General features: G+C 44.3%; 1 protein-coding gene across 2 annotated transcripts in view; it reads left to right on the plus strand.

Moving 5' to 3' along the window:
• The window catches only part of mpp7a (MAGUK p55 scaffold protein 7a), a 127,923-nt gene that overhangs the window by 15,592 nt on the left and 95,113 nt on the right, over nucleotides 1-17,218 (plus strand). For both annotated transcript variants that reach the window (XM_054622687.1, XM_054622688.1), the window contains exon 2: nucleotides 13,000-13,169. In XM_054622687.1, the coding sequence (XP_054478662.1) occupies nucleotides 13,133-13,169 (37 nt within the window). In that variant the 5' untranslated portion in view covers nucleotides 13,000-13,132. The remainder of the gene's footprint in view (nucleotides 1-12,999; nucleotides 13,170-17,218) is intronic.

The raw sequence follows: 17,218 nt of genomic DNA on the forward strand, positions 1-17,218 counted from the left end.
TCAGTTATTCTTTTTCTTTCTCTCAACTTCAGAAATAAAGTACTTAAATACTTATTAGTATTAACAAATGCTTATTGCCAATGCAATACAAGTTGGATTTGGCATCGACACAGTTTGCTTATGAAGGCCACTTTTTAATTTGCCAGAATGTGTCATAAAGACAAATGCAGGTGTAGCGGGTTTGCATAAAATCAAACCGGTTTAGGTTGTGCATTGGCCCCGACCGGCAAAACCAGAAACCTACTACACAACAACCCTTAAAGAGTCTACTCTAGAAAGGCTCCAGTGCAGCAGCTTCATGTTGAGTGATGGAATGTGACGGGGGAGAATGGTCCTCGGCCTCACAGTGAAGTTTCAGAGTATGAATCCCACTCATCTGCATGACTGAAGCATGATCCCACACGAACAACACCAATCTCTCTGATGGCGCCGAACAGACACTCTCACTGCTCCGGCTTGTCAGCGATGCTCCACCTCTCTCTCATAGACTCACGTTCACTAATGTCATTATGAATTAATGGTGATGTTGTCAGACACACTCGCACCAAGTCTCACTTCCTCCACGGACCCTCTCGTGTGTCACGGTGGACCGCTGCACCAGTTTAGAGTTTCATCCGGTGATGTAATGCTTCTAAGGACAATAATGCGCAGCACAGCTCCGCCTGCAAAGCTCGAGTGATTAACGGCGCGTGCTAACGGCAACAGTCATCAAATTAAAGCTCATGTAAACGCCTAAAAGGATTTGCATCACCGTCTATGTTTTACAGGTGTTGTGTAATTGTGTGTCGCATAGGACCTTTTATGAACATGAAGACTCTTTGCTTGATGTTGACCACTGCTTATGCGTCTGATGTACTTTCTACTTAACCGAGTTGGTTTATATAAGAGCTTGTTAAACATTTTACCTCACTATATAAAAAAACATGTATAAACACGGTACTGTAGGGCCTTAAAATTGCTGATTACGTCAAATAATTTCTGAATTTCTTCTCTTATTTTGTAAGAGAGAGAGGATGTCAGGCTTTTCCAGCTTTCTTCAATTTACGACGGGAGTATATGGGATGGGATTCTGCTTACTTTGCAGATGTGTAGGTTTCATTCAAATACACTTGAGCGTCCCATTAGGCGTAGTGTGGGGCTCAGCTGTTGGTTGCCGCGGCCAATCTGTCTTTCTGTCAAGGTCAGGGTCAGATCCAGGTCACCTCCAGGACTTTGCTTCATTACTCTCCAGGGGAGGTCACAGGTCCACATAGAGAGGGGACTGGACAAGTGAAGAATAAGGCTCAGAGTGGGATAGGCTCCATCTGCTGGGGGGGATGAAGGAGGACAGAAAGCTGTGTGTGTGTGTGTTGACTGGATGCCAGGACCATTTTTACATACAGGACAAAGTACATGTAGACGGAGCCATGTTAGACTTTTTGCTAGAAGCCCTCGGAGCGGCCGCACAAAAACGGGTAGCGCTCTGAAAAAAAGAGGGCGAGCAACCTAAAGTTGTTATATCTGTTCAAAGAGAAGAAAGCAACACATGAGAGAAACCTTGACTTTCAAAAGTTAGTCCCCATATAATTCAAATATCAGTTTTAACACCAGTTCCCAGTTTTGTGTCTCCTCTGGACAGAGAATCTGCTCCTCTTTGTCCATCCTAAGAAACGTTCTCACCAAACGGGAGTCCCTCAGAGGACACTGGGTCTTTTTTTGCACTTTGTGTAATCTCCCCGGGCCGACATTTGGTATTCAACAAAAACATTCTCAACTACTCCCTTATTCACAAGCACAGACATCATTTAAACCTGCCCATCTTTTCGTAACCGCGTTTGTAAGAGGCCTTGTCTTTCTCTGGGCTCAGTGTGGGAGGGTGAAGGAGTGTGATTGAGGACAGGACGGGGGGAGGCAAACCATTGAGGATGCATGGTGGTTTGGAATTCCACTGCCGGAGTGAATAACGGTGCGAATGGGAGAGCCGACAGCCCAGATGATTTACACCTGTGTTTGTGTTTGGGGGCAGGGGGCAGGACCGTGCCCAGTGTGTGTTGGTAGCTTGTAGTGGCTCCAGTGGGTGGCATGGTGGCCCCCCGGAGAGAGAAAAGACAGGATGTCATTACGGGATGATAGATGTTGCTGTTGTTGTGTGGCGAAAAAATCATTTCATCCTGTTTTTAGAGGAGGTTGTGATATATTTTGCTGTTTGTTTGTTGGCAAATACACTTTATTTAGGGAAAAACCACAAATGTGGCTGCATGATAATGTCCTTTCCTACTTATTTTTCAGAAATGTTTTTTTTTTCCAATGCACAAACAAAAACAACTATTGACAGTGAAGCAAAGCAATGCTCCGACTGAGCTGCTTCTGAAAATCAGTTTCTCTACAGTTTGGAATCCTAGTGCAGGGGCACATTTATCCCTCTGGAATCTAGTCTCTGGTAAAAGACACACACACACACAGACACACACACACACACACACACACACACACACACACACACACACACACACACACACACACACACACACACACACACACACACCACCATTTGGGTGGCATCTAATAATTGTTTGTTTTCAATCATAAGCAGCTTAGCGCCAGGATTATCAGCTGCTACAAGTGATGTGTTTCTGTGTCGCAGCGGGAGTGGTGGCCCGCGTCTTATTTTCCGAGCCAAAACGAGGAAGGTTAGGCCATCCCTCCCTCCCTCCCTCCCTCTCAGTCCTTGTCTTGCTCCTCTCTCGGAGCTGGCAGGATGCACCTGTGCTTGCTGTGACAGCTGGGCGTGGCTCTTTGTGGCTTTATCTCCATGGTCAAAAGCATTGAAAACACAAAAGGACAAAAGAGGGCCTGGATGCTGTTCAAACACCTGAGTGTTGTGGGTGAGCCACAAAAATCAAGGACGGAGACAAATGCAGAATAGCTATCAGTGTGGAAAAACAGACCTATGTAATCTAGGTTTGGAAATAAAGATGTTTACTCACTTTTCTATCGCTCAAATAGATGGTAGTTCTGTTATCTAGTAGGTGATGAATGTCTACCTGCTCGCTAGGCTGCTGATCGACACCCTTAAGCTTTTGCTGGCATTTGACTCCGTTCCTGGATCAGTTGAAACCCCAGAATGAGTCGCTGAGCAGATGAGGGGCCGCGTTATTAGCTCTTGTCTCAAGTTATCACCGGAGTGTTTATCTTTCCATCTCCTGAAAGCGATAGCGTGTTTTATTTGGGTCTTCATTGGTGTAACCCAACCGGGGATCAGATTTTGGCCCTCTTCAGATCTCAGGCTGTCTTGGGGTTGTAGCTCTGCCATCTGAGCTCCGATCAACTCCTCATCAAAGCCCACTTTGGTCCAGAAATAACTCAACTATTGGGTGGATTGCTGTGATATTTTGTCCAGACATTAAATGTCCCCAGATGTTTTTCTTTTTAAAATTGTTACTAAGATAAGATGTGTACTGAGCGAGATATCTAGCAATTGGAAAATATACTTTTTAGTGCTGTCTACTGGACAATCGGAACACTTTTCCTAAATTACCACAGACATATCTTTGGCATTTCTTCTTTATTTTGATAGAGATAGAGACAGGAACGGTGTAGGAAGACATGCAGCAAGGACTCAGCCTTAAAGGTACGCTCTCTACTCTGGTACTCTGCTTGGGCGACCCATCTTCAGCGTTTCTGTACAACATGAAGCTGTATCTGTGGCTAATATTAGCTGATATGATACCCAGGTCTTACTCCGGCCTGCTGCTTCTGCTCAGGAGTTGGCCTGACGTGACCAGATCCGTCTACAATTTGAACACAAATGCTTGTTGATACTATAAGGATTATTTTTAGCAGGCAGGGTGAGCCAACTCTAAAATAGAGTTATTTTTGTCCTGAAGTGGGCCACGCAGCATTCGAGTGGTTACGGTGCGCAGCTTACAAATAGACTGATGGGACTAAGTGATTCCTCCAACTCTCTCCTTTATCGACTTTTCCCCACCTGACATTCTCTTATCGCTCATCCATTCTCATTCTCTCCCCCCCATCCCCCCATGTGTCCATGTGTGTGTGTGTGTGTGCGTGCGTGTGTGTGCGTGTGCGTGTGTGTGTGTGTGTGTGTGAGATTCCATTCTGTTGGCCTCTGCATTTTGTTGCATTGAAGCTTCCTTATCCGTCTTCATCCCATCTGTCCATTTGTCCGACTGTCTGTCTAACCATCTGTCTCTCTCTCTCTCTCTGTTCCTATGAGTTGTGAACTCTCCAGGTGGAGCAATTCACTCACAGCGATATCTGGAGAGGATGTAGGTTACCCGGCAACGCTGGCGTTTAGAAGGCCTTCCAGATTAGTGAGGCTTACAGCTACCTGCTGATCTCTCTCTCTCTCTCTCTCTCTCTCTCTCTCTCTCTCTCTGTCTCTCTCTCTGCCTCTGTCTCTGCCTCTCGGTGCAGGTGCGTTGCTATTTTCAGCTCAAATCACTCATCTGACAATCCGTCATCATCTGATTAATGTTAGCGAAAGGTGGAGTACATAAACTGTTTGTATAGAGGATTAATGAACCGGCCGGTCCATCCCTATAAATAAATACAATATTGGTCAGGCACTTTGGGGCACCGCAGGGCTTAAAGTAAAGCAGTGAAGCACTCACATCAATGATTATTATTTTTTGATTAAGCAAAGTGTGTTTCGCCCCTCTGTTCCCTGCACCGCCAAACCCCGGTCCCTCACGTCCTCTTGTTTTTCTGTCCGTCTGTCGATGGGATAGTTAAATCTGCCATTTCATGTCTAGGATTAATTTAATTGGTCATTAACAATTTGTGTGTGTGTGTGTGTGTGTGTGTGTGTGTGTGTGTGTGTGTGTGTGTGTGTGTGTGTGTGTGTGTGTGTGTGTGTGTGTGTGTGTGTGTGTGTGTGTGTGTGTGTGTGTGTGTGTGTGTGTGTGTGTGTGTGTGTGTGTGTGATGGAGAGAGATACAGAGACGGTGTGGAATGTGTGAGCGGCAACTTACAGCGTGGTCTCTCCCGTCGCTGTTAATGGGTCAGAAAGAGACAAAGAGCTGCAGTGTGTTCATGGGAACCAGAGGGGCAGAGATGGGAGGAGGACAAACAGGAGGAAGAGGTGTCAGGACGAGGAAATGGTAGAGACTACAATGAGGGTGTGCAACTAGTGAAATATATATATACTTTCATGGTTTTTCATAGCCAAAAGGTGATGCCTTCAAATGATGTCTGATCGTGACTAAACCTGTGGTTTTATATAGACATGTAGTTTATTTAGTGTCTGTGTTTATAATCTGGGAGGCTGACATTTAATTAACAGTATTTATAAAACTGTTTTGGTTGTTTGTTTGTTTTTATCTTAATTGGTAGTTATCAAAGTGACAATTTAGTAGGACCATTACTACCAGTTTCATGGTTTATTTTTTTTCACAGTAGACATTTTGATTTGTCATTGTAGGGAAAGCACAAGTGTGATGGCTGATCCAATCAAGTATCCTAGTAAGCCGTGACAGTGAGCCAGCATGCACCAAACGTATAGGAATTTGCTACAAAATACTTTTATTCCTCAGACAGAATTTCGATATATTCTACAATAGCTAACCTGAACTACAAAAAAGGCTGGTGTGTGAGTGTGTGAGTGTGTGAGTGTGTGAGTGAGTGAGTGTGTGAGTGTGTGTTTGTGCCAGCCTGCGGGGCCCCTCCTTGCTTTTAGTAATCAATGGGGCCCTGGCAGCCAGTGGGATGAGATTACTGGAGCCCATCTTTACTGGCACCCTGAGGCACATCTGAGGTCATGTTGAGGACAGAGACAGACTGACACAGTCGGGCACACAATCACACACACAAGCAAGCATGCAGAATTACACCGTCTGCATATTTCCACAATAGTTTTTTTCCCCAATGATGTGTCGTCTGGAGATATTTTGTGAACCAATTGCTCCATCTAGTGGCCACTTGTTGTCGTTGCATTTTGAAAGGAGACTGCACTGTACAGTGAATAACATGGTAGGTGGTCTGAGCGCTATTCCGTAAAACTATTAAGATAAATAAAGTTTTTATAGATTGAATTAATTTAGTTCAGTCTGCTTTCTGTTTAGCAGAGTTCCTACCACATATGGATATTTCTGAAAGTACATTGTCATAGAGAATGTTCTGTGCAACATGTTTATTGTAGTATGGTATGATCAGAAATGGCTTCAAGAGCCAATGCAGTGGAAATGATGTCTTGGAAAAAAAATACTTTCCTTCTGTTTACAATTCAGTATTGAGGGGTCAAAAAAAAAGAAGAAGGGTGGAGCACTGTGAGGCTTAAGGCAGGAAAAGGAACTGGAGTTTCAGGTTTGTTCAGGTGAGCCGATACACCTGGTGGGCAGGTATCTTCCTGCACAGGAGGTTTTAGTTTGCGTGCACTGTGACAGTGTAGTGGCTGCTGTTTGTGAAAACTGCTGTTTGTGTTGCAGGAAGAAAGTGTCCCAGTAAGTCGCCCCCCCCCCCCACAGCTATTGTTTCCATGTTTTGTCCTTGTTGTCTTCATGACCTGCGTTAGTATAGCTTCTACTTTGATAGGTCAGATCAGATCTCTTAAATCTATTGAACATCTTTCTATGGTGAGGACAAAGTCACTTTAACCCTTGATATTTTATTGGTTTTTTTGCGTTAAATTGTGGTCATTTTCAAAAAAGATTTATACATGTATGGAACAGCACCATTGTAAAGCCTTAAAGCAAGTTTGACACATCCACCAGACATTCATTGTAGTATTCTGCAATAAATATCTACTACACTAGAGACTTATAGTCTGTCACATTTGATTTTCTTAGAGTGCCCTGACTCATATTCTTCCATATCAGTGAGCCCACGAGTTCTTGAAACATCGTTTCATTTCTCTTGTAAATTACACGGACCTCTCTTTAATATTTTTTTAAGCCCAATGAAATGTTCCAGCCAGTTGCGCGTTGTGGCATCTGAAGGGGGGAGAATGACCTCATCCGTCTGGTAAGACAGGTTGACATAAACCCAGATTTGTATCTGTGTGTGCTAACAACACACATGTACCTACACATGAGCAGATGGATTTTTATGTGGAAAGATTGGACGCCTATGAGCAACACGTGGCAGAGTTCTGACTCTGAGCTGTCAATAAAAAAATCCTACCTGAGACCAAGAGAAGGAATCTGACTTTTCCCCAATTCTCTGTCAACCTCTAACCACATTTGCTCCGCTAATCTGTTTCCATATGCTTTTCTTTTTAAAGTTGTATGAATACACTATGGCTCATCGTTATTACCGCTCCTCCGCAGCAGCCAGTCATTCCAGGAACATCAGCCGTGCCAGGTGCCGCTGAGCCTTAATTTAAGCATCCCCAATCCCTCGTAAAGCTAACGGCTATTAACGAGAAGTCGTATGGCACGCGCCTGGAAAACACAACCCCTGTCCCGCCAGCGTCATGCGCCTCACGCTTAATAGGAATCGACGTGGTGACATTTTGGCAGCGCCGTGGCAGGAGAAAGACATTATTCAACAATGTGTTTTTCCACAGAAGAAAACAGAAAAAGGCTAAAGGGCTGCCTGTGCGGCGCTGGCATCAGGAGGATTTTTCTTATGTTTTTTTCTCGTAACGGTCTTTCAGTTTCAAAATGTCATGTGGATGAACATTCCCCTCCACCACGGTTTAATACACTGCAATTATGCACAGCCCATTGAAATGTAGTTCCACCGTGTGCCTGTGTGTAAATGAATGTTCGCCGCTACCACAGTTGGAAACACTGCAATTATACTCTTACGATTGTGTCATGTACGGTTGTGTGCATGTGGCTGTAACTCTATCTACTTCTGTCTGTCTGACTTTGCACTTTGCGGTTCCTTAAAGCCAATATGATGTAGAGTAGCTGAAATACAAATTGATTTTACATCCAATCTGTCTTCACAGCTACCCCATACCAATACCCCAGAGCTGAAGCTCACCAACGGGTCTTGAAGTAAAAGAACAGAGTTTTCCATAAAAGAAAAACCACACGGTAGCACACCTCTCTTCTTCTGTCTCAGTCACGTCAAACTCTTTCTAAACGGCATCGCAGCACAAATATTTACAAGCCTGTTTTGTGTACTGGAAGATTGTGTGCTTTCTGCTGCCACTGTTGACCTTTGTGTTAGCACGCAAGAACATGCAAAAGCAAGATAGTGTACCCTTCAGCATGCAGCTGTTGAATGCACGCCATCTGTAGCCTTGGATGCTGCCACGGTGCAGGATTATGAAGTGGAGTTTTGCTTTTGTCTCTGAACATGTTTTTGGTCATCTATTTTCAAGGTGCAGCTGTTGGGGTGTCAAAACTAAAATTGTTTTTGGCACTAACCAACGTGTTTCCTTTTGGTTTGTTGTGCTGGGCGATATGGCCAAAATCTTCTGTCAGGATATTGGTCATTTTGTATCTTGATATATGCCACAATTGCTGGTAATGAGTCTGTATGAAATAGCCATGTCGTTTTGGATAGTCTTGTTAGAAATGAATACTTGACAAATTAAAAGTACTCTTTTTTTTTTTTCTTTTTTTTTCATTTAATTAAGAACTTTAGTGAAAAATAATCAGAATTTCTATGATTTCATCACGATATGTTTCCAGTGAAAATAAATAAATTGTCATATTGAATTATTGCCAAGCCCTATTCCAAAAGGTATTGAATACCTTTTATTTTAATTTGCTTAAACTTTGATCAGATACTCCCTCATTTATATCAAAATCTTGCTATATTATTTAGGCAGTTATTGTATGGCTGCTTACTATGGCTTCATTGCTTACAAAAAAAAAGGCCCCCAACAATACTTGACTTCTGACAGATTTGGGAGGGCGAGGTAGATTCCTGCAGCGAGTCTATATTGGAGAGAATCATGAAGACAAAAGCAGCAGCACATTGGACAATAAAACCTGATCGCCTTCATTCTACATAAGTTTTAGATAAGTGCAGAACCAAAGCCTCAGAATGTTGCAACAGACGGTACAGAATTGGTAACCTGAGCAGGTGTCACACGGACTGCCAAATAGATCTTCTGTCGCCTCGGCAATGACCAGTGCAGATAAACTCGGTCGATTGGAGCGGACCAGCAGAAGTTGAAGCTGGTGGGTCGCTTTGGAGCAAACTGGCCCTTTGAGCTGTAACCAGAGCAGGTGTGACAGGGGTGGCGTTGGATGGGCGTCTGTCATGCGTTGAAGAGGATCTGTGTCGTTCACGGTGGCCCAGTAAAAACCCACGGCCAGTAGCTGGCCTTCCTGTCACTTGATGTGGGACAATCCAGGATAGAAAAAAAAACCAACACCCCAGTAGCACCCCGGGGAGGTTTCAGCGGTGCTGAATTGTAGAGTTGACCTCTGACGTGTCCTGGTGTAGCACTTCCTGCCAGATGGAGGCAACATGAGCGCAGAACCATCCAATCGCGGCGAACCCTGTGAACGCTTAGGAGCGGGACGTGTTTTCCTGAGGACCTCGTCCTCTTCTGGCAAGGTGCTCTGAAACGGTGATCTTTCAACGGTAAAGTCCGCCCTCAGGAGGAAGGGAAGAAGCAAAAGACCGAATGGTTAAACTAATATAAAGTTCTATACTCAAAGCATGATTTCCAGTTGTTAAAAGGCCCTTCAGAAATGACCGGTCTACCAGTGTTTTTCACTGTCAGTCATTTCACCTCCTGACTCTGTTATTCCCGTCACTAACTTCATCAACATCCAGCTGAGAGTCGGGCGGCTCCACCCCTCAACCTCCCAGCTGGACGGACAGGCTTGTTTTTGAAAAGAGAGGAAGAATAACAGTCTTCCACACCTCCCTGTTTCCATCCTTCCACCTATCCATCCATCACCCCCAGGCTATTTTCTCTTTAAATACTGATTCGACCTCAGGTTTCACACCCGGAACAAGACCAAGCAGACACAGACAGCGTCTCCTGACATCCATAAATGCAGGTCTTTCGTTGGGGAGAGGGACTTCAGGTCCTGTCTCAGCTGGGTTTTCAGGGTCAATACACCCTGCAGCAGTGAAAGTCCCCACTAGATGGAGGCAGAACCATTTGAAGCTGTCGGACTTCACAGCGGCGTAGGAGGCAATTAAGCGAGCCCCAGCTCTTGTCCACATGGTGTCCCTTTTCTCCCCCCATGACCATCTGATATTGTGTGATCTGAACAGACACGGTTAGAGCATTCTGACAGCGGGGAATGTTTCTTCAAGCCTGTCTATTATGATCCTTTTGGGCCCTCTTAAAAAGTCCCAGGTGTTCCAGGCTCTGCGACATGCTTCCTGGCCCTCAGAAAGCTTCTCAAATGGAAAGATGGATCCCTCCTCAGATTGAGGAAAATGTGGTCATTCCCCTTTGGATGGAACCAAAAGACCGAACGACTGATATTACAGCGCCGCATACCTAAGGAGAATTCATGTCCCTTGTCTTTCCTTTAGTCTGTCATTCCAATCACAAAGCCTTATGACAAAACCGTGCTCTGTGAAACACTGAACTGATTTAGCATGGGTCAGTTCTCTTGGCATGAGCGCAGTGGCTGTTAGGTTCGGTCCCCTGTTCAAACTGGCCTGCTGGAGAGATTTTGTGGTCACGGCTCGAGGCGCCGTTGCCCTTCTCTGCTGGTCCCCTTAACCTATTTTATTGAAGTATCCAAAGAGCTGAACAGAACCGAACTCCGATTTCACCAGGTTTCCCGTTTGTGCTCATGCAAACGACTGACAAATCTGGCCTACAAATTGGTGCTGGCGTGACAGAGTAGCAGGGTTCTGAGTCCCAGATCTCCTCTCAGTGGAAAATCAATCCTTTCTTAAGTGCTGTTTGATGAATGCACCATATTTTGAATGTCTCAATCCAGACAAAAAAATATATTTTTCTGATACGCTCTTTAATGGCTTGCTTACCTGCTCGCTCAGGCATCTTCTGGACTGTATTGTCTAGATGCTTTTTCCACAAGGCTCCACCTGGGGTCTGCCGGGCCCCGAGGTGAGTTCACATCACAGTTGTGTCAGACAGGCGTGGTAGCGTTTTCGCTACGTGGGCTGCGGTGTTGGCAGGTTTGAGCCTTGACCTCTGCGTGTGTTTCTAGACGCATGCAGGGAAAGAAATGCCAGGAAATAGTCAGTCTGGTGCATCCTTCACTGCGGGGGCTGATTGAGAGAGATTCTTTACAGAAAACGCATTTGTTTTGAATTTTCGGTCCACTTTTTGGCCATGCTGAGTTGGACGTGAAGTCACAGCATTTCAGACTTCAAATGTGTGTGGCCGACACCGCTGAACCGTTGATGGGAGGGGTCCCAATGAGCTGGAAGGGCGCAGGTGTCTTGGCCGTCCCTGTCTGCAGTTAAGTGGTTCGGCCATAACCCACTGTGACTCACTCAGAGCCAGTGTTTACAGGTCTAATCAACATGGGAGACACAGAATGTGGCTTATCTCACTGCTGGTGTTTATTTAGAGCATTTTCTTCCAGTGAAGTAACAACTAACAGGACCCCAAGGCTGTTCAGTCTAGGTAACTGAGCTTGACTGGACCACAGCACATGGGAGCTGACATATAACGGATCATTAAGCTGCATGCTGTAAAGAACCGAAAGGCCCAGTTCTAATTATTTTCCATTCTCCCTGTTTCCGACAAAGCATTCTTGCTGGTGGCAGGATTTAGCTGGGCCTGTCGAAGTTTCTAGAAGAAGAGGCTGAGATAAATGTAGTGTACATTTGGAAGACGGGTGTTTCTATTGTTGTAAAAGACATAATCACGATTATTTAGGTCAATTTTGATATCATGACTTTTGGTAACACGATCACTTGTTGACAGTGGAAACTTCATTGGTTTGGAAAGAACATTTTAAAGTTAAATGCAACAATCTTGTGCACTTTGAGAGCAAAATGAAGAGGGCTAGATCAATGAGTTGTGAGCTCCAGTAAACAATTTAATCATAAAGACCTTGGTTGAAAAGATATGAATAGTGATGACATGGCAAAAAAAATGAAGGTGCTCTGAAGGTGAATGTGCACCGCTGTAAAGGAAAGGGGTGCGTTGGAAGTTTAATTCAAGACATGACGAGATTATCAATATGGCGCAATAATCGTATTGCGTCAATTCATTTTTTCTCATTATCTTTGGATGCCAAAATAGTAATTGATGCTGCTCAATGCTCACTAACATGTGACTGAGTCAAGGCCTGGGAAGGGTGGATTTCAGCTTCTTCTCCACCTTCAAGTCTGGAGTAACCTCTGCTCTGCTGTCTTATCCTAATTAACACATATTAGCCGTTCTCCTCCGGTTGTGCTTCAGGAGTTTATGTTTCCACACATGTTCATCCACTGCAATGGAGAGATTTCAATGAGCCAAGCCCTTTTTATTCGTGTTCTACATCCCCTTTCTTCCCGTCCCTGCTCTATCTGGCTTTCCAGTTGAGTGCCGTTATTTACGAAGCAACGCTTTTCCACGCCCGTTTGATTTTCTTCACAGGTCTGTTGCATTCGCTTGCTTACTTTCCCCTCAGCGGATAAAGTTTCCCTTGTTTCCGCTGGACGCTGTATAAAGCGCGGGGTACTTGTGTGTGTGTGTCTGTGTGTCTGTCTGTCTGTCTGTCTGTCTGTGTGTGTGTGTGTGTGTTGCATTTGTGTATCTGAGTGTAATGTGGGCGCTGGTTGAGGTGATGCTGGCTCGTGTACAATGCAGGATGTTCAGCAGCTTAGGAAAAAAGTGTCGGGTTGTAAACACCCAGAGTCAACTGTGAATGTACTGTCAACACACACACACACACACACACACACACACACACACACACACACACACACACACACACACACACACACACACACACACACACACACACACACACACACACACAGCGTTGAGTGAGTAATTTTCTGTCAATCGCTGGCTCGCCTACACACAGATGCACATGTTTGCTAGTATGGCAGGTATTCACATCCCATAACACAGAACACAGTGTCTGTCAGTGACTGACACACACGTGCATGCGGCCGCTCGGCCATCTCACAAGTACTCTCTAAAATCCTGTTCTCTTGCAGGGCTCCATGGCATAAAGCCCGCGCTCACATTCAGCCGGTCCCTGAGGGAGAGAGCTGCCCGAGGAGCCCACCGCTCTGACGCCCCGCTGCCATTTTCCACAGCCTGAGGGGAACCAGGAAGCCGGCAGGAGCCATGCCTGCCCTGGCCACCGGAGCCGGCCACGAGCCAGGTACTGTAGAAACCCCTCGGCCAGGAACACGATACGAAAAGCACAAGAATGTATGCTCAACACACAAAAACCAGCAAAACGCACTCATAAAAAAGCATATTGCTTATTTTTTCACATTTCTATGTCTGCCATCAGTGCACAAAAAAAAGATCCCAAGCACCACGTGTGATCCCAGCCTTACATTAATTAAATATATTTATATTTAAGAGTCAGTGTATCCTGGTGGTGTGCCGCCACTTAAATTTAATTTCAAATTAGAAATGATTTGCTCTGAGCTTGTCTTGAGGCTGCTTTTTGTCGACCGGAGTGGACCCTCTAAAGCTGCGGTTGGAAAACAAACCAAAGTCCATTTGCACTTAATTTCGCTCCCCGCCAAATGAAAAACACACCATCAAAAATATTCGCAATTTACAGTTTAACAACAGAGAGCAAAAACAACGTCCAGATATGCCGAGGTGTGTGTGTGTGTGTGTGTGTGTGTGTGTGTGTGTGTGTGTGTGTGTGTGTGTGTGTGTGTGTGTGTGTGTGTGTGTGTGTGTGTGTGTGTGTGTGTGTGTGTGTGTGTGTGTGTGTGTGTGTGTGTGTGTGTGTGTGTGTGTGTGTGTGTGTGTGTGTGTGTGTGTGTGATGTCAGAATGAGGAACACATCAAGCTTGTCAACGCCAAGACAGCTGCCAGAAATCACCACTTCTCCCCCTCAGGAGCATTATCCTCCTCTCAGTCTGGCTTAATGGCCGGCTACATCATCATCATCTTACACATACACACACGCACACGCACACGCACGCACACACACACGCGCACACATGCACGCAGAGGACCCAACCAAGATAGCAGGATAGCAGAAAAGGACAAAAGGAGGACAGACATTATGTCCCGCTCTGATGGATAAAGAGCGTGTGCTCTGCTGCGTCCAGACTTTTAACAGAGTTGCCGTGGCCCCCGTCGTCCTGGAAAATTTGTGCAGACAAAGTAGAAAGCCAGACCGTCAATTACGATTAGAGTCATTTTGGGCAATTACCGGCGAGGGCTCGGGTTTCCAAATAAAACACGTAAAGACTCCTCCGGCCCATCTCCTCCGCTTCCCCCGTGATGGTCCCGTGAAGTCGGGTGTGCAGGTGAAACACGATGAACGTTAGGTCACCGAACTTCCAGGCCCGGTGAGATCACAGATAGTTGTGGCTGGCCTGGCATCGGGACTACAGGGCATTGTAACAACATGTACGCAGAGCACTGGAAGTATTACTCTCAGTATCGTGGTAATACTGTTGAATTAAGAGATTAAGCTCCGTTGGGATGATGGATCTGAAATCTGTCGTATTTATGTTGTGCTGCAAGAGACAAACTGAGCTAAGTCTGCTTAGATCAGTTAGTGCTTGAGACGATCTAATAAAATAATAAAATGAAGGGATGATTACTGATCTATAACTTCCCTCCTCTACTAATTCTCTCTAAGTAGCTTGTTGCAAGTTATATGATATAGTGGTCTTGTCCTGGTTGTAAAGGCTGCGTTACAGTTGAGTGATATAAACTATATTGGAATCCGTATGTGTATATTTGATAGCGATGCCTGTATTAAAGGCCTTCATCTCTCAGAATGTTCTTGTGTCCTCTCCCTTTAAGCAGTAAATAGTCATCTATCACATTTAGAATAACATGTTTGATCATAGATATTGTTTTTCTAGTCTTTATAATACTTGAAGAATGGAATATATGTTAAAGCAGTAAATAAAAATGAACCGATTAAATTGAGCTTTAGACTTAAAACAGAGGGTCAGTAAAGATCATTGAATAAATGTCCCCTAATATGAGTTTATAGAAAAGATATTGAGTCAACAAGCCTCAATTATTAGCCATACTGATAAAAGTAAGCTGCTTTTACTTTGAAAAAAGAAAACCGCTATTGTATTGCATTTAGGATTATCCATAATAGAAGTAAACGCTATCCACACCAACAGTTAATAAATAAACACATGATTAGGAAAGGGGATTAAACGTATTATGTGTCATATGGGAATTATGGGGTTAACCTCAGCAGTAAGGGCAACCAGGTTACAAAACCATCTCGGTATGGACTCAAGATGACAAAAAACAAAAACAGGCAGCCTTAATCACAATGCCTGCTTTTGTCATTGATGTTGTGGTACCCCATAATTGCGTAATATTGAGTGGATGACTTCAGCTCAGATGGACTTGATTACAGAACCCTCTTGCCCACAAAAAATGAGAGCAGCACGATTATGGTCAAATTGATAATCATGATTATTTAGATCAGATATTTATTGTCTTTAGGGACAATGGTCTTTGTTGCAATTCCATGTGCTACATTCCTGTTAATGTACAAATCTTTGTAACAAAATAAGACAGATCCCTATTCACAGTGCATCTCCTAGAAGCAAAACCAAAACTTTTTATCCAAAATGTAACCAACAGAGCAGTGCTTTCAGTTTAACGTTGTGCTACTTCCCCGCTAATTACAGAAACTTGCATCAAAAGAGGACGTGAAATAAGGTTCTTCTTCACCTTAATTTAGTGCATCTTTGTTTTTGCCCGTCTGCTATACACTATATTACTCTTCTCCCTGGAATGCAGTGGCAAAATTCTCAATCGCCCTCTGATGGCTGGCTGTTCATGTAGTAGGTGCGTGCATTCATGCATGCATTCGTGATTCATTCGTTCATTTAAGTGTGGTAAGCCAAAATAGTCATCCGCGATTAATATTCAATAAAATGTGCAGCGGCACTAAACGTAACCTCTTTAAAAGATGAAATCCTCTTTGTTAACTAGGAAAATCCCAGACATATAACATAAGAAATGTTTGACTCCTTGTGTCACTCGGTAGTGTTTCAGCAAACAGTCGCTCTGTTCCCGCTGTATTTACCAGAATAAGAATGTAAGAAAAATAATCAAGTCAAGCCATTTGTACATCTTCAAAGCGCAATGAATCTGTTACACAACTGGAGGTAATCATGCCTCCATTCTTTTTATTGATGGCGGAGGACGTGGCCTGACGTGTAGTCTCATTTTGGAAGACCTCATCCACATCAGCTGCAGCGGGACCCTCTGCGTACTCCTGGAGATTTGGCATAAAGGCAGCAACACCTCTGCAGACGAGCATAAATCCACCGAGACTAACAATCCCTCCTCCACATGCGCCGGCTGCCAGTAATCACAGAGACATGACTGGATCTTGCCAGGGCCTTACCTTCTTTTCATTAGCAGCCCTGCCATCTGCAGACCCCTTCACCACACACACACACACACACAAAAGATGAAGTACTGTGCTGGCGCTTTTAACATAATGGGGAAAATATTATCATTAATTTAACCATTTTTTAGTAGCAGCTCTCCTATTTCAGCACCAGATTTTGGAGCAGCAGAATGTGTAGATCTTATTAAAAACGCTCATTATTGGAGTGTTTGGAGAGCAAACACGTGGGCAGACAAACGGAGGGCACATGTAAAATCATACCACTGCTCTCTCTCTCTCTCTCTCTCTCTCTCTCTCTCTCTCTCTCTCTCTCTCTCTGTCTCGGCCCAAATAAACAAAAGGCCTCTGTGTGAATTAGATTCTAATAAATGAGGCCGAATAAAAAAAAAATAAAAAAAGTGAGAAAATAAACTAGAAAAACAATAAAGTGTTGGAAAACTGACCTTAATATATGACCACAGGGAGTGCTGGAGAGAATGTCCTGGTGATTGGGTTACTGTGGACTCATTTCATTGTGTGACTTTCATGATTGCTTTGGTAGCAGATTAACGACGGGGGCTTTTTAGTTGATGATGCTGGCCCTGCTCTTGGTGTTTGTAACTATTTGTCTGAGTGCATCCAACCTCTGCTCTCCATCCTTCAGCATCCAGAAAGCCCTGTCTGTCTCGCGCTTCAGGACGCTGTACGTGACATCTTGTTGGCTGCCGTTCTTGGGATCTAATACACAAAAGCACATTAATTCACATTATAATAACGAGGCCAAGAAGAGACAGATAATTAGCTTTTAATTGTGCAAACACCTCACAGGGCAGGTAATAGGCAGTCTGATCAGCGGAGAC

This window comes from Anoplopoma fimbria, chromosome 21 (genome assembly GCF_027596085.1).
Source record: "Anoplopoma fimbria isolate UVic2021 breed Golden Eagle Sablefish chromosome 21, Afim_UVic_2022, whole genome shotgun sequence".
Taxonomy (NCBI): domain Eukaryota; kingdom Metazoa; phylum Chordata; class Actinopteri; order Perciformes; family Anoplopomatidae; genus Anoplopoma; species Anoplopoma fimbria.